This window comes from Mustelus asterias, chromosome 26, assembly GCF_964213995.1.
Source record: "Mustelus asterias chromosome 26, sMusAst1.hap1.1, whole genome shotgun sequence".
In the NCBI taxonomy this organism is placed as follows: domain Eukaryota; kingdom Metazoa; phylum Chordata; class Chondrichthyes; order Carcharhiniformes; family Triakidae; genus Mustelus; species Mustelus asterias.
In genome coordinates, this window is record NC_135826.1 from 41,771,342 (window position 1) to 41,789,215 (window position 17,874).

Consider the following 17,874-nt stretch of genomic DNA (forward strand, 5'->3'; position numbering starts at 1 on the left):
CTGTGCTCTTCAATGACTCCTCAAACCAGTGGAACAGGCTAAGAGAACCTCGAGCTATTTCTGTTCAGTCCAAAGGACAAAATTCTCCTGAATTTGGAAAATAATTAGAACATTCCCTCCCGGCTCCACATTTCATTGTGACCAGCTATTTAATAAAGCTGTCATTCAAAATAATATTCACAGTAACTTCTTTGCAGTGCTAATGTAAGTCTCACTTGTGACTAATAAATAAACTTTAACTTTTTTTAACTTTAAAGAGTTTTACTTTTTAAAACAAGTGCTGCAACTTTAGTGTAACCTGGCAGACCTGAGTTCCAAACTAATGCTGTTTGGGAAATGCCTTGTTCTGTCGAGGAATCCTTTTTAAACTTAGTTCTACAGAGACAGGTTTGGTTAGCAGAGAAATCCTTCAGGGAACAATAGAACATGTCGGGCTGTGGAATTGCAAAGTTTGCAGGTTTTTTTTATAAAATTGCATAACCCGACTTGTTGACAACTGTTTTAAAAAAAAATCAAGAATAGAAAGTTCACGAAGCAAAATATTTGTTCAGAAACATTTGGAACGAGTACCGAATTATCTTAAACCACTTTATAAAGTGATTCCAGTGGGTTTGAAATCAGTATTAAGTTGGGGAGCAAAGCAAACATCCCTTGTGTTTTGAGCTGTGCTGTCCAGTGGGTAAAAGGAGTTTGCAGTTTGAGGAGGATAAAAGTTTGGGAACTTTGGCCAAAGTTTGGGAGCTTTGGCCAAAGTTAGGGAACTTTTGTTAAAGTTGTTTATTTGCCTTTAGGCTGGGGATTTTTTTTGTTTCCCCCTTATTTGTTTTCCTGCTGGCTGCAATCTCTCGTGATGTTTTCCTTCCAATAGGCGGGGAGATTTGGCAATTTGCAGCCAGTCTCCGGCTTAGCGCCGTTCCCTTTTTTTTCCTGTTGAAAACAAGCGAGGTGGGTCAGCCGGCCCCGGGGCGCATGCGCGCGCCCACTTGTTTTTCTCTCCCGGGGAGCTGCCAATCAAAAGGCTGACTGAGTCCTGCCCCCAAGCCGCTCTGCCATTGGACGGCCGCCAGAACGGCCCGCCACCCGATTGGACGGCCGGCCTGTCAATCAGTGGCGCCCCCGCCCCCCGGAGCGCCGAGTGTCTATTTAAAGGGACAGTCCCCCCCACAGCCAGCCTATCGATTGTTTTTCCCAGCGCGAAGTCGCAAAGACTTTCTCGCCAACTTCAAGTTGCATTTACTTGGTTTTTTTTTGTTGTTTTTGTTTTTAAAAAAGAGAAGAGATGATTTTGTATAAGTTGAAGAGGTTTTCCATGGTGCTGGACAGTCCAGACCCCAGCTCAGTGCCAGTTTACAGCACTGGGGATGAAGTGTCAGGGAAAGTTGTCCTGGAACTCGCTGCAGCAATGAAGATCCAATCCTTAAAACTGCATGCTGAGGGCTATGCAAAAGTGCACTGGACTGAGTCCAGGAGCGCTGGCTCCAGCACTGCTTATACTCAAAACTACAGCGATGAAGTGGAGTATTATAACAAGAAGACAAATCTGCTGCAGCTAGGTCAGTATCCCATTGCCACATGTGTTTCTCACTCAGTGACAGCTTGCTTTCAGAGAGCAATTAGAATTTTAAGATGCTCTTTTCTTCCCCTCCAAAGGCACAATGAGTCGAATGGCCTTCTCTTGTACTGTTTTATTCTATAATGTCAAGTTTCAAGAGGGTGGCTATAATGTCAAGGTACAAACTATCAGCTGGAAACCAGGGCAGCTATCACAGCTCCCGCACTGCTTTCACTCTGATCGGTGATATTTCATAGCCAATGTTGTGTGTGGTGTAAATATCCCCTGACGCTGAGGCTCTGACTCCAGGAGTTGAGCTTGTTACAGCGTGATACTGATTCTCAGCAGTTACAGTAACCTTTCTCTCAAAACAGAAAGTAAGTTTCATTTTCATTTTGACTAGATTGCGAGTCTCTCCGTTTAAAAGCTTTGTGTCTGTGCTTTGTCACGTAACTTTTGAGTTATTAATTGTACAATATGTACCTTCAGTGATTGGGACACTTATTCTGCTGATTTCGGGTTGAAGCAATTATGAAATCAGATCTTCAATCCTAGGACACTGCTAGCTGCAGTCTGTTTCCTCACTCTGTTTTTGTCAGAGTGAGGTCCTCTTTTTATTGGTTAAAAATCTATTCTAACTGGTTTACGAAGGCATTTATTCGCCTCTGATTGCACTGTTTTGTTGAACCATTCCTTGTAAACTTTGCTGGCTGCTTTATTTCAGACAATCCTGTTTCTGTTGTCTTTGTTTGAACATTTCCCAAGTCGTGGTGCCAGTCAGACCCGGTCAGCTTTGTCCTTTAACTGGCTCAGCACTGTCCCCCTTTTGGACAGGAGGGTGCACAGTCTAAACATCTAAAGAAGTATAAAATATACAGTCAGGGCCTTTATCTTAAATGCTTTTAAGAAGAGAAATGTCATGAAATTATTGGACTTCTCTGCTTCTGATCCATAACCTGCTGTTTTAGTGTCAACTTTGAGTTCCATTGGATATTTTTTAAAAGTTTAAAGCAAGGTTGAGCTTAGGAAAAGGAGCAATGCTATGGGACTAATCCCCATTATAAACCTGGAATGTCACAGGAAAATGTAACGGTGACTGTCAAAATCCAAACCTATGCGGGTATTGTGGCAATTAATTGTCCAAGTTTCAATTCTGATTATTTTCTAGTTTAAGTAACATTCAGAGTGTGAGATGCTTGTCAATGTTCCTGCAGGTGTTCTTAAAGCACCCTGGAAATCCTTTTACCCGCTTTACTTTCTGGATTGAAGAAATTGATCAACTAAATCTTTGCATTTAGATAGAAACGTGTTGCATCCTCACAGCCTGTGCTGACCTTTATAGATCGCAGGTTATCCTGTAGGTTATTGGGAAAGGTGAACAGTTTGTTTCTGTACTTTTTGTTCCAACAAGTACGGACATGTGTCTCGCCGCTGAGGTTTTCAAAAAATTCTATTTTGATTTGATGATTAGTCCTTGCAGAGGCGTTCTTGATGGAGAGGGAGAGAATTTTGTGGCAGCCAAGTTAATAAAGTGGGGGGGGGGTGTCTCACTGGGGCCAAACACTCAGCTCTGTCGAGACCCGGGTTCCAGGTTTATAATGGGGATTAGAGACGCAGTTAAAAGTCAGCTCCAAATATTAAACTCCTAAATCCCAAAGTGTAGATCTTTTGACTTAATTTCTCCTTTGGCTCTGGTGTCTCCCACCAAATCCCGAGCTGTGATTAACTCTCCCTGGGTTTGGAAATTGATCATGACGTGACCCCTGCCCTCCTCCCACCCCTGCCCCTCATCAGCATCAGGACTGAAATAAGCCAATCCGTTGCAGGGCTGGGATCTTGCTGATCTGGGGCACTTCATTGTACAGGGTGCCTACAGATTCACACCACCATCACTGTAGTGGGAGCTTAGGAAATTCTCTCTCTAATCCATGCACCCCGGCCTCCGCATTACTTTTTCGGTGAGGATATGCCCCTGTGCTGTACACTGAGGGCTGTCAGAATGATAACCTGAGAATCCGTGCACGATTTCACGTAATTCTTATCCCAGGGGAAGAAAATATAGGTACAAAAACAATGATGTCACCATCCTGCCATCCTGTAATCAACCTGTGAATCATTCATACCGTGCTCTCTGAGGGAGAGCGCAAAGCAACAAATACCAACAGATGAGACCATTGACGAATGAATTGAGCCAGTGAAGAGATGGCAATTGCACTCTGAATGTCCTGTCTGCTTTGACGTCCTCCACCTACCCAGTGAATGATTGAAGGAACTCAGTTAGTTTTGTGTTGTGAAGGATTCTGATTGACCAAGAATGAAGTTATTAGTGATTGTAGGTAAGAGAATAACGCATCCTGCGCACAACTTGGCAACAGGAAGAGGCCATTCGGCCCCATCAAGCCTGTTCTGTTAGTCAGTTAGATAATGGCTGATCTGTATCTTGACTTCATGTCTTAATTCTATAACCTTTAATCCAGTTGCCCAATAAGAATCTACCACTCTCAGCTTTGATTATTTTAATTGGGGTTGGCGGGGGGGGGGGTTCCAGATTGCCAGTCTCCACTGTGTGAAGGAGTGCTCCCTAACATCGCCCCTGCTCTCAGTTTAAGGTTAACACCCCCATTGTTCTGGGCTGCCTCGATTAGAGGAAATCCCACTTATCCGCCCTTCCTGCAACACGCAGACCAACGGGTCAGGGTCAATGTCATTGCTGTCCTCTGTGGACAGGATCAAAACCACACTCCGGCTTCCCCACACACTCTGGGATTGCAGAATGCTCCTCGAAGCTTCAAGTTCCATATCCCTCGACCTCGGTGTTGAAGGCAAGACTCATTGCACTTTCTCCTACCCCAGCACCCGTTCAATATTCTTCTCATCCTCTATCTTCCTTCTCCTTCTTCTATGAGCTTTGAGAACCCCAAACTTGGGAGTTCTCTAACCAAAGGCCACTTTACAGCCTGGTATCCATCAGCTGTTCTCATGACAGGAAGGTGACAGTAATAATTTAATGGGTGGCACAGTGGTTAGCACTGCTGCCTCACAGCCTGGTGTTGTGAGACTTCTGATTGTGCCTCACAGTGCCAGGGACCCGGGTTCGATTCCCGGCTTGGATCACTGCCTGTGTGGAGTTTGCACATTCTCCCCGTGTCTGCGTGGGTTTCCTCCGGATGCTCCGGTTTCCTCCTACAGTCCAAAGATGTGCACGTTAGGTGGATTGGCCATGCTAAATTGCTCCTTGGTGTTAAGGGGACGAGCTAGGGTAAATGCATGGGGTTATGGGGATAGGGCCTGAGTGGGATTGTGGTCGGTGTAGACTCGATGGGCCAAATGGCCTCCTTCTGCACTGTAGGATTCTATGATTCTAATAATAATCGTTGTTCTTGAGATTTGTGGCTGGCTTGTTGCCTGGTTAAGTCATTACCACTTGGTGGAATTGGGGAATTATTCTGTCCACTAGCTGACACCGTGACCTTCACTCCCTGTGAGATGTGGGTGGCTAACCATCCGGAACATTCTGACAGGGCTAACCTGGCAAGTGAGTCCTAAGGTTGCTGATTCGCTTAAAGAAATACAACAGGCGAATGTCCCTTTTGCTGCCGGGGTCCACTTTTTGTTAAGTTGTCCTGTGTGTGGAAATGTGTCGATCCAGCTTTATAAAGGAGTGGAAATGTTAAGCAGGCTTTAGATGGAGTTTGTCAATTGCTTTAAATTGCATCAGGCTCATTGTTGTTGAAACCTAATTGGACAGAAACTAGACAAGGAAGAGACAAAGCAGCTTTCTCGAGTGTGAACCCCCTGTGTTATTCAACCTGGGAAAGGGTGAGGGGGGAAGTTAGACAGCAGTGTAGTGTGATTTTCCATTTGATTAGGCCGCATCAGATTAAACTTCCATGAACATGGAGTTCAGGAACCAGAGGTTCTACCTGGTTACGGTGTGCATGTTCCATTCCTTCCGCCGCGCGCAAAATTTAAACAAAAACAAAATGGCAGTATGACATTTCAGGCAGTGGTCTCAGTTTGTAACTCTCTATACTGTCCCAATACTGTGAGGGTTACCAAAGAAATTGCCGTTATTTAGGCTAAACCTCAGCATTTCATAAAGCCCATTACAACCAATGACATACTTTTCCAAAGCGTAGTCATGTAGGAAATACAGCAGCCAGTTTTTCACACAGCAAGATCCCACAGTCAGCAATGCGATGATGACCAGACCACCTGTTTGGGAGATACTGGTTGAATGAATATTAGCCAGGACACTGCGGGGAACCCTCTTGTTCTCCAGAGTAGTGCCTCCTGAGAGGGCAGGTGGGACCTCGGTTTAATATTTATTTAGAAATATGCCACCTTTGACTGTGCAGCACTCCCATTGTCCTGCACTGGAGATGTGGGTCTGGATCATGTGTCGCTGGAGTGGGGTTTGAACCCATAACCTTCACAAGGGCAGAATGTCAATGAGAGGATGTTCTTCATGACTGCTAACTCGTTGGGGTTGAATTGAGTCTGAGTGGTCATAGTACATGACATGCCATTTAATTAGTTCCTTCAGCCTTTCTCCTCACTGTCACTTAAGAAACAGTCTCATTTCCTGAGCTCTCAATCTAATGTGTCCATACAAAGTTGCCGAGTGGTATGATCCATCGTTTTTATAGTTTTGTCTCTTCCTTTTCAGATAATGGTGATGTCACTGTTCTCCAGGCTGGTCGACATGAATTCCCATTCAGCTTCCAGCTTCCTGAAGAGTGAGTATCGGAAATCCTCCTTATTCTCCATTTGAGGGCAGTTGCTTCTCTGTAGAGCCACTCTTCTCTAGGTCTCTGGACAAGACTCCTTATTGTAGATTTAAACCTTCTCCCCTGACCCTCTTGGGGCGGCAGGGTGTCACAGTGGTTAGCACTGCTGCCTCATCGCGCCAGGGACGCGGGTTCGATTCCCGGCTTGGGTCACTGTCTGTGCGGAGTCTGCACGTTCTCCCCGTGTCTGTGTGGGTTTCCTCCGGGTGCTCCGGTTTCCTCCCACAGTCTGAAAGACGTGCTGGTTAGTGTGCATTGACCATGCTAAATTCTCCCTCAGTGTACCCGAACAGGCGCCGGAGTGTGGCGACTAGGGGGATTTTAACAATAACTTCATTGCAGTGTTAATGTAAGTCTACATGTGACACGAATAAATAAACTTTTAAAATTCTATCTACAAGAGGGCCCAAAACATTTGCTTGCCTTGTTCAATCCTTTGTAGCGGATCATATCTCGCTATTGGCTTCTGTGTAAACACAATACCTTCAGTGTTGAATTGGTTGTATCAAAAATCTGCAGAACAACCAGATTGAAAAATGTTAGAGAAAGGCCTGACTTGAGCCTAGAATGAGCTGTTAATTGACATTAATGTGGTGGTGAAACAAAAAATGGAGGCAGGTGGGCAGGTCCACAGCGACTGGGTCCTCGGGCAGAGCACGTTGATCTCACACGGTGAGGGTGAATAGGAAGAGTGTGCGGAACTGTATCAGTAGAATCACCTCGGGTGTTTCCCCTGTTAGTCCTCCCAGCATTGGTTAGCTCAGTTGGCTGGACGGCTGGTTAGTGATGCGGAACGATGCCAACAGCACGGGTTCTATTCCTGTGCCGGCTGAGGTCATTCATGAAGGCCCTGTCTTGCCCCTTGCCTGAGGTGTGGTGATCCTCGGGTTAAATCATCACCAGTCAGCTCTCCCCTCTCAAAGGCTTATGGGTTATTTGGGAATATGGCGACTTTGCCTCAGAAACAAACACTAAAATTCCATTATAATCCATCAATTTGTGCCAGTGTTTCTTTGTCCTGCTGCCGTTAGTTAATGTATCGATTTTGTGCCTTCTTCACCTTCCTGTAGAAACCTGGTGACATCCTTCGAGGGGAAGCACGGCAGTGTGAGATACTGGGTCAAAGTCAAACTTCACCGTCCTTGGGCCACTGTTAAGAAAATCAAACGCGAGTTCACAGTCATCGAACCCATTGACATTAACACCCCGTTACTGCTGGTAAGAACCTCACCACCCTCAAACGGTGGCAATCCAGTGATTGTCGTTAACTCTCTGAATCTTGCCTTTCTTGAGGAATACTAAAAGGGGAAGAAGTGATGGTAGTTACATAAAGCTCTAGGTAAACTCCAGTAATTGTGTTCAGTTTATGGGCATCCTCCCACCTGTAGAATTGGTGAATGGGGTGAGATCACATAAGATTGTCAGGAGGAAGAGTTAACCATTTCAAAACTGAGATTTTTGCTGGGAAAGGCACCAAGATTCACAAGACAAGTCGATGCATCTCGAATCCAATCGAACTGGAATGGTGAAACAGCGTCAAGAGACTAAATGGTCTCCTCCTGTTCCAATACCATTCCCACTCACTCCCCAAAGGGCATCTTCCCCTCTCTGAATTGTAAACCTCAATCCACTTTTGTATCCAAATCTCTTAATTTACTTTTGAATGGGGGGAATCTTCCAAACAGCCACCTACTCACTGGTGATCCATCAAGCTGGGACCTGGAGCTGAAATTTCACTGATGGATACCATCATTTAAACACACCGGGATACATCCCGCACGGTCAGTGATGGGTGGGGGGTAAGTGCGGGAAGAGGTTGAAAGTCCTTTTTTTCTCTGCAGATATCAATGTTAGGAATAACAATGTTACGATGAGTTTGCTGAAATTCTGCTGGATTTCCCTTCAGAGTTATAGTGATAGAGGTTTACAGCATGGAAACAGGCCCTTCGGCCCAACTTGTCCATGCCACCCATCTTTTACCACTAACCTAGTCCCAATTGCCCGCATTTGGCCCAATGTGAATGAAGTGTTTAGGCTGAACTTGGATATGGGGGGGAAGAGGGGGATCAAGATATTGAATTCGATGATCAAAATGAATGGCGGAGCAGGCTCGAAGGGCCGAATGGCCTCCTCCTGCTTCTAGTTTCTATGACTTGTTGTCAGGGTGAGTAGGTCGTGCATGGGTTGTGGAGAGGTGTTTAAATGGGTGAGTGTTGTCTCCAGGGTCTAGTGTTCCATGGCTTTGTGTCTGCAACCTGATTAATGAACTGAGCGAATTTTTTGTATTAATGTTTTCTCCCTTTCTCCCACTAGGCTCCCCAAGCCGGTACAAGAGAGAAGTTAGCTCGTGTCTGGTACTGTAACCTCGGGCACGTGTCACTGACTGCAAAGATTGACCGCAAAGGCTACACACCAGGTAACTCCATCTTCACTAACATCCTGTGTTAGTAAAACATCACATTTCTATAGCACCCGTCACAACTTCCGACTTCCCAAAAACTTTACAGGCAAGCGTAGCCACTATTATAATGTAGGAAACGCAACAGCAAGATCCCACACAAAGCAGCGAGCTGATGATCTGTTTTCTCATGACGTTGCTCGAGGGATCAAGTTCGCCAACTTTCCTTCCAAACACTTCCCACGTTTGAATGTTTTGCACTCAGCTCCGACTTGCCAGAACAACACCGGGGCTTAATGGGTTAAAAGTGCAAGGATACATTTCCTAAGCTGGTCTTGGGTTCCCTCGAGTTTAGATGGTTGAGAGGTGATGTCATCGAGGTGTTTAAAAATTAATAAAGTGATTCTGTTGAATCAGTGCAGAGATGTTGGCGAGAGAGGGGTGCAAAGAGCTCAGGATAAAGAACAGCACCCTGAAACTGGAGCCAGTTCACTGTGTGGGGGTGGGGGAGGGGGGGGGGGCGGTGGCAGGGAGGAGGGTACCAGGTACCAACTGGAGTTTTCACGACTGAGATTGGTAGATACTTGTTGGGTAATAATATAAAGAGCTGTGGAGTAAAGGGAGTGAGGGGATTAATGAGATTTACAGATGACCCATGGTCTGACTGATTGGGGAAATAAGCTTGAGGGGCTGAATGGCCTCCTGTTTCCCTCACGCTATGAAAAAACAAGACAGAAGAGTTTTTTTTAAAGAGTTACAAAGTGTGTGGGACAATTTGAGTCAAGTCCAGCCCCCTTACTCCTGGAAAACTGTAGGGAATTGGGGACAGTGTTGTCTCCAGACCCCATCAACTCTCTTCCCCACTGAAGTTGATGAGAGTAGTATTGAGAACTGTATTGGGTAAGGGGTACTTTACCCCATCCCCCCTGGGCTTCCTGTCTGGTGAGTGGAGTTATAATTGCCCCTCCCCCATTTCCCTCCCCTCGATGATTGTGTGTGTGATTGGAGCTCTGTGACAGTAACCCTTGTCTTGCCCCCTCCCCCCAGGTGAAGTGATCCCCATTTTTGCGGAGGTCGATAACTGCTGTTCCCGCACAGTGACCCCCAAAGCCGCTATTGTCCAAATACAGACGTTCATCGCCAGGGGCACGATGAAGCAGAAGAAGTCGGTGGTGGCAACGCTGCAAGGCGAGGGGGTCGCCCCCAGGAAGAGGGGGTCATGGCACGGCCGTCCCTTGAAGATCCCGCCCGTGTCTCCCTCCCTCCTGCAGTGCCGAGTGATTCGGGTGGAGTACGTGCTCCGGGTAGGTGTCCCTGGGCAATGATGGCTTTACAGAGAGCTGGGGGTGGGGGGGTGGTGGAGAGCTGGAAGGGGTGGGGGGAGAGCTGGAAGGGGTGGGGGGAGAGCTGGAGGGGCTGGGGTGGTGGAGAGCTGGAAGGGGTGGGGGGAGAGCTGGAGGGGCTGGGGCGGGGAGAGCTGGAGGGGGTGGGGGGGAACCTAATGTGACGAGGAGAAAGAGCAGACTGTTAGGAGGGGGATGGTGGTGGGAGTTGGGGAAAGGGATGGAGAGAGAGAGAACACGCGAGCGGTCAGCAAGGGAATGTTTTTTGACCAATCTTTTTTTTTTAATGACACGGATTATTGTGTTTGACCATTCCAGGTTTATGTTGAGATCCCAGGAACATCCAAACTCTCCCTGGAGCTGCCGCTGGTGATTGGCACAATCCCTCTCCACCCGTTTGGCAGTCGCTCGTCCAGCGTTGGGAGCCAGTACAGTATGGATATTGACTGGCTGCGTCTCAGTCTCCCGGAGAGACCAGAGCGTAAGTACCTCGCGCTGCCGCGTGTCTCACGTTGAGCTATCGGGCCAGGAGCGTAGCAGTGAGAACCTTTGCTCGTATAATGCTTACCCGCACTCTCCCACCCACAGCCTGTTTTACATAGCACACTTTCCATATGCTGCCCCCTCAATTTCTCCTCCATCTCTCCTCGTTGTCCTGGTGTGCAGAGGTTCCAGAGGTCCTCACACAACCGCCCACTTCCCATTCCCAGCTATTCGACCATGAGGTCAGCCTCACAGCGAGAGTGCTTTACAGCGGGAATGCCCCCAGTGATCACCCAATGGTCGCGGGAGATCCCAGTGGTGGGGGGGGGGGCGGTCTCCTGGAGGAGAGGAGGAAACATAATGTTAAAGGCGGGGGGTGGGGGTGCATTTGAAAATTTCACAATTGAGGTTAACAGATTTTAATTGGGTAAGAGCATTGAAGATTATGGAATTAAGGGACAGATCAGCCATTATCTGATTAAATGCTGAAACAGGCTAGAGGGGCTGAATGGCCTCTTGTTCCTATGAGAGGTGGCTGGTGAATGCTTTAAAACAGGAAGAGTCCTTTGCGTCACCTTCAGAATGTCATCACTAACATGCAGGTCCCTGACTCCACCACCTCTCTCTCAGATTGAGAGCGAGTTCAGTTTCTTTAAACTTGCCACATTTTTCTTGGTTATTTTCCATCCCAGCATTTGGCCTCATGTCCCTCTCGCTCTATTTCAGCTCCCCCTGATTACTCGGCGGTTGTTTCTGAGGAGGATGCCGAACGGACTGACCAAGGACTGACCCTCCCAGAGGAGGATGAGGAGCTTGGCGGGATGTTGGAGAGACCCTTCTTCGCCTACGTACAGGAGTTCCGTTACCGACCTCCACCCATTTACTCAGAGGTAAGATTTGGCAAACCTTGCCTTACAAATAACACACAGGCCATTCGGCCCCAAATAGTCCATGCTGGTATTTCTGCTGTTGACAGATCTCCTCTTGGCTGCCTCCATCTCACTCTCAGTACATTCTTTATTCCTTTCTCTCTCGTGTTCCCCATCAGTACACCCATACTTTTCACCTCAGTCACTCCCTGTGGTTGTGAGTCCCACATTCTCCCCACTCTGGGTAAAGAGATTACTCCCTGTAGATTTAATAGTGACTATCTTATACTGAAGGCTCCTAGTTCTAGCCTTGCCCTCAAGTGGAAACATCTTCTCTACGCCTGCCCTATCACCATCTTGAAAACCTCTATCAGCTGACCCTCCTCAGCCTTATTTTTTCCAGTGAAAAGAACTGTTTAATCCTTCTGGATGTTAAAAGTTTATTATTGTCACAAGTAGGCTTACATTAACACTGCAATGAAGTCACTGTGAAAATCCCCTAGTCGCTACACTCCAGCGCCTGTTCGGGTAACACTGAGGGAGAATTTAGCATGGCCAATGCACCTAACCAGCACGTCTTTTGGACTGTGGGAGGAAACCGGAGCACCCGGAGGAAACCCACACAGACAGAACATGCAGACAGTGACCCAAGCTGGGAATCGAACCCTGGTGCTATGAGGCAGCAGTACTAACCACTGTGCCATCGTGCCACCCTCTCAATTTATAACCTCGCAATTCCAGTCTCACTTCCAGTAAATCTTAGTTGCACCATCTCCAGTGCCTCGATACCCTACTTACAGTATGGAGACCAGAACTATCCAAGTCTGGTCTAGCCAGGTTGAATACCAATTAAACATGTCTGCTTTTCAGTTCTCTCCATCGAGAGCTGAGTTTTATTTTTATTTGTATTTTTATTCCCCGTTTACCCGCGATGCTGCTTTTCGGTGAACTCTGTAGCTGCAGATCACAACACTCTTGTTTCTAATGACCTCCAACACGCTCCTCACCTGCCTTTTCCCATTTGTCTTTTAGATTGATCCTCATCCCCCGAGGTCGGACATGCGTCGCCGCTGTATGACCTGCTGAAACCTTCACCGGGATGTGCAACCCAAAAACAAAAACCAGGAAAAGCGAGATTTTAAAAACAGCTTTCAGGGCCTCGGGACTCTGCCCAGCAACTTGAAAGCAAACTCGGAATATTGCTGCCTGAAGGGGCACAGGGTCAACCCTCGGAAAGGAAAAGAGAGAATGACCTCTGTGGAGATGACGCTAGTCGGATTGGGATCCTCGGCCAACCTTGTGCCTCTTGCTGAACTGTCTGCTGTCTCCCTTGGCTGCTCTGTTCTTCTGAACTTAACACCTCATCGAATGCTTTGAGCAGAGCCAGTGGACAGCTGTGGCAGCAGCAGAGGATGTATAGAGCGTTCTTCTATATATTGAGAACATGTGGTAGTTAAATGGGTCCATACCTCCCTCCCCCCACCCTTGATTTTGACGACTGTTTGGCTGTGCATTCACCTTGCCAAAGCTTGCTGTCCATCTGCTTTGCGCCTTCAACTTGTACAGAAGGAGGACAGTACGCACCAATGTTTGGAGTGGCGTAGGATTTGCTTCTGCACATATTCTGGCAGTTAGAGGGCCACCCCAGTTTAACGAGTCGCTGTTTGGGAATTTGATGACGAGGCCACGCAAATCCTGTCAGATTCAGTCCCTCGCGCTGCGTGCACTTAACGCCACGATTCACGAACCTGTTTCATGCTTATGACCCACCCCGGCAGTCCTCATAGGGATGCGGAGAAAGAGTATTACAGAACATTCTGAGCAGAGAAAATTTCTTGTGTAAAGATGAGTTCTGATCAATAATCATTCCTTGTATTGCCCCGATTACGTTTTTTTAAAAACGATATATCCTAAAGGTTTTTCCCAGATGGAGAAATGGGCAGTGAACCAGGAAGGGACAGATTAGGAGAGTTGATTTCTGAGACGCATGGGTTTGAAAAAAGGGGGAGAGGCAGAAGGGGGGGAATTTGTGAAGGAAAACTGGAGAGTAAGAAGGGAGGTTGCATAAAATATCTCTGTTCAGCGGTGACCATGTATGGTCAAAGTTGCGATAATTTGTGCTTCCTGCATCAGAAAGAAAATTGTAAATGATATATTTTTTTCTGTATCTTTGTTTTTTTTTGAAAAAAAGGGTCATCTTTGTAAATGTGTAAGGAGAAACTGACATGACTTGTGTTATTCAACTGGCCGCCTTCTGCATTGTGGAGTTGGGCCAACAATGTGACCAGAAACCTAGGCCTTGCCAGACCGGCTGCTGCCGCTGTGAGAACTTCCCTCTCCCAGCATTTATTCCACTGATTCAATGAGGAAGAGTAACAGCAAATGGGATTTGTGTAGAACATTTTAAATAGTAAAATCATCCCAAAGCCTTTCACAAGAGTGCAATTGAACTAAATGCAATGGGCTCAGTCAAACAGGAAGGCAACTTAGAGGATAGAGGGGTGAAGAGGTTTGTGGAGGTAATTTTAGAGTTTATGCGATGATTAAATGATTGAAATACCTGAAGCAGTCAGAAATGTGGGTGTGCCGAAATCCTGGAATGTTGTTCCAAGGTTTACAGGGATAGACGGCAAGGCTGTGGGGGAAACGAGGTGTTGCTTAACCAGGAGCCAGTGGAGGTCAGTGAGCACAGCGGTGATGGAGTGAACAGGGTTTGGTGAAGTTTAAAGTTTATTTATTAGTCAGAAGTAAGGCTTGTATTAACACCGCAGTGAAGTTACTGTGAAATTCCCACACTCCGGCGCCTGTTCCCAGCACGTCTTTCAGACTGTGGGAGGAAACCGGAGCACCTGGAGAAAAGCCACACAGACAGCGTAAACTCCACACAGACAGTGACCCAAGCTGGGAATCGAACCTGAGTCCTGGCGCTGTGAGGCAGCAGTGCTAACCACTGTGCCGCCCGTGAGTTAGGACACTGGCAGTAGAGTCTTTCAATGTCAAGGGCATGCAGCATGTTAATATTTGACATTGATTTTTGATACCTTGTCTATTTGGGTTTTACTTGAAAGAAGAAAAGTCAATTCTTGAAGATCTACAATAACTTGTAATGTTGGATTGGTGCACTATTGGCTCAGGGGTAGGTATTGTATGACTAACCCTCCGGACTGCTCCGGAGATCCCAAGAAATGAGGATTAATCTCCAGGAGTCTACAAGAGCAAAATTTTAGGAGTAAATATCATGGATGCATTGAAAGATATCATTTTCAATTTTTTAAAACCTTAGTTATAAAAATATTAGTGACAAGGCTGAAGGCCAAATGCCATTCATTTGGGAGGAAGGTACTGAAGACACTGTTTTACACTCTAATTGGCTGTGGAAATTAAGTTGGGGTGAATGGGCGTGTAAGGCTGCCAATGGTGGGAGATTGCAGGTGGGCTCTTGGAGTCGGGAAGTGATATATTAACATCTCTAGGAATGCAACTTGCTAGCGTTGGCAATGCCTAGGTTTGAGGGAGAGCTGTGGGAAATATTTCTGGTTATCGTATGGAAGATTATAATATCCATCTTCCATGTATGTGTAAAATCCTGCACATTTTTCAAGACTGTTAATTTGTGTGTTTTTTAAAAGAAAAGCTATTTTTGTATTTTTTTCTTTACAATAAAATATTATCAAATCCTTAGTGATTTGGTCATTTTCTTAATAATTGAGACTACGGCAGTATTTTCCTGTCCCGCCCGCCATGGGAATCGTAGTGGGCAGGGGGGAGCGGATCATGCAAAGGTTGACCTCCGGTGGGATTTTCCAGTCTTGGGGCGAGCATGACCGGAAAATTCCACTCTGCATACCTGATGTAGTTAATGTAATCGTAAAGAATCCTCCTCCTGGCTCCGTTGGTGCACGTGCCACCCAGAATGGCACTGAGTCCAACAGGATGGCTTTCATCTCTTGACTCCAAAGAGTTGGCTCATCTCTGCAGTGCTTGGGAATATGGGAAGAATTATTGGGAGCTGCTGTCCTGATTACTGGATTCTCCTTTTTGCTGCTAAGTTAAGTAGCATTTGGCTGAGAACGGAACTCCCTTTGGTTACAGCGATCCCTGGGGTCAAGCAACTCACTGACCCTCACCCAATGGGAGTGGGCATTAGGGTGAAATCCCAGCAGTGACCCATCACCTCAGCAGCCATGAAACAGAGGAATAAGATGAGGCCATTCAGTCCCTTGAGCCTTTACACCAATCAGATCATGACTGACCCCCTCAATTCCATTTAACCCACCTCTGCACTCTTCTTCGATACCTAACAAAAACCCGTCAACCTCAACTGGCCCCCAGTTGTTTTTTGTGGGGATGGGTGGAGGAAGAATTTCTACACTCCTATGATGCACAATATCACAGAGAGAGGAAAAGAGGGATATCAGTGGCCATATCGGGTGACCTTGTAAGTTGGAAGCCAGTAGGCATTTTGCGTTTCAGCAGAACCCTGTGATGTCACATTGATAAGATGATGTTTATTTTGAACGAAGAAAAACGTGAGCTGATATAGCGCCTTTCATCACCTCCAAACATCCCAAAGTGCTTTCTGGTGAACTGAGCACTTGCTGAAGTGCAATCGCTAATTTAGGAAATGCAGCAGCCAATGAGTGCACAGGAATCTCCTGGAAGCAGTAATGAAATGAGATAGCAAGCTGATAATGCTCTCGTGATTATTATTTATGGGAGGAATTCTGGTCGGAGGATAACTCCCCTGCTCATCTTCAATGGCACAGTGGTTAGCACTGCTGCTTCACAGAGCCAGGGACCCGGGTCCGAGTCCAGCCTTGGGTCACTGCGGAGTCTGCATGTTCTCCCCGTGTCTGTGTGGGTTTCCTCCGGTTTCCTCCCACAATCCAAAGATGTGCGGGTTAGGTGGATTGGCCATGGTAAATTGCCCCGTAGTGTCGGGGGACTAGTTAGGTAAATACATGGGGTTATGGGGATAGGGCCTGAGTGGAATTGTGATTAGTGCAGACGTGATGGGCTGAATGGCCTCCTCCTGCACTGTAGGATTCTATGATTCTATGAAAATAGTGTTGTGGGATCTTTGTGGCTCACTCCTGAAGGCAAACAGAGCCTTCATAGAAATCATAGAAACCCTACAGTGCAGAAGGAGGCCATTCGGCCCATCGAGTCTGCACCGACCACAATCCCACCCAGGCCCAACCCCCACATATTTTACCCACTAATCCCTCTAACCTACGCATCCCAGGACTCTAAGGGGCAATTTTTTTTTTTAACCTGGCCAATCAACCTAACCCGCACATCTTTGGCCTTGGTTTAACATCTCACCCAAAGGACAGCAGTGTAGCTCTCCCTCGGTATGAAGCTGGGTAGCGTGCACTTGAGTTTCTCAAGTGAGCCTTGAACCCACAATCTTCTGACTCAAGAGACAGGAGTGTTGCCCAATGAGCCACAGCTGCCATTTGACACGGCACACTGATACATGTTTTTATCTGCAATGAATGAATCATTGGTGACGCTCTGGAAATGTAGGCTTTGCAATGTGCAATTTTGACAGTGGGTTTGCTGATCCCAGTATTTATCCAAATAAAACTGAATTCCACCCTTACTCTCAAATTCCTATAACGCAGCAGTTTGAGGGAAGTTCGGAAAGTTGCCCTTGCTCTTTGTAATGTGACCGTTCAGTCGGATGCAGTTTCCCCTCAAAAATAACAAACTTTCGCCTTTCGCACATTTTCTTGGCCTTTCCTCCCCCTCTGTAATCTCCTTCAACCTTCAGAGATCTCTACAATCCTCTAATTCTGGCCTCTTCAATCACTCTGTTATTGGTGGCCATGCCTTCAGCTGCCAAGGTCCTAAGCTCTGGAATTCCCTCCCTCTCTACCTCCCTCCGTTTGATGTGGAGATGCCGGCGTTGGACTGGGGTGGGCACAGGAAGAAGTCTCACAACACCAGGTTAAAGTCCAACAGGTTTATTTGGAATCACGAGCTTTCGGAGCGCTGCTTCTTCATCAGGTGAGTCCACTGAGCAGCGCTCTAAAAGCTCATGATTCCAAATAAACCTGTTGGACTTTAACCTGGTGTTGTGAGACTTCTTACTGTCCCTTCCTTTGAGACAGTCCTTGACCAAGTTCCGTCACCTGTCCCAGGCAATAGGATTGGCGGAGGGCATTTAACCTCTCAAAGTTTCCCCAATAATTCAGTGATATTATGGCTAGTCCATGTCATATCGTTCGTATGAACTGTTAAAGGTGCTATATTAATGCAAGTTATTTTAAACCTTGCTTAACCTCGCTGCTATTTTGAAAACACTGCAAGCTCCAAAAGGCTGTGTAAACTTCCCCATTTCATCCCCAGAAACAGAAGTTGCCCCAAATGTGCGGTTTGTAATCCGACTGTACATCAGCAGTCAGGAGGGAGGTCACTGCGAGGGGAGCATGAG

General features: G+C 46.7%; 1 protein-coding gene across 2 annotated transcripts in view; it reads left to right on the forward strand.

The window, feature by feature from the left end:
• Window positions 1-15,116, forward strand: part of arrdc2 (arrestin domain containing 2) — a 37,409-nt gene extending 22,293 nt beyond the window's left edge. Inside the window, exons 1-8 of one of the 2 annotated variants that reach the window (XM_078198595.1) lie at window positions 1,166-1,553; window positions 6,222-6,291; window positions 7,413-7,560; window positions 8,656-8,758; window positions 9,788-10,044; window positions 10,402-10,564; window positions 11,293-11,456; window positions 12,468-15,116. In XM_078198595.1, coding sequence (XP_078054721.1) covers window positions 1,280-1,553; window positions 6,222-6,291; window positions 7,413-7,560; window positions 8,656-8,758; window positions 9,788-10,044; window positions 10,402-10,564; window positions 11,293-11,456; window positions 12,468-12,521 — 1,233 coding nt within the window. In that variant the 5' untranslated portion in view covers window positions 1,166-1,279 and the 3' untranslated portion in view covers window positions 12,522-15,116. Of the gene's footprint in view, window positions 1-1,165; window positions 1,554-6,221; window positions 6,292-7,412; window positions 7,561-8,655; window positions 8,759-9,787; window positions 10,045-10,401; window positions 10,565-11,292; window positions 11,457-12,467 lie in introns of those variants that run through there. The other variant, XM_078198596.1, reaches the window with a different exon arrangement.
• The last annotated feature ends 2,758 nt before the right edge of the window (window positions 15,117-17,874 follow it).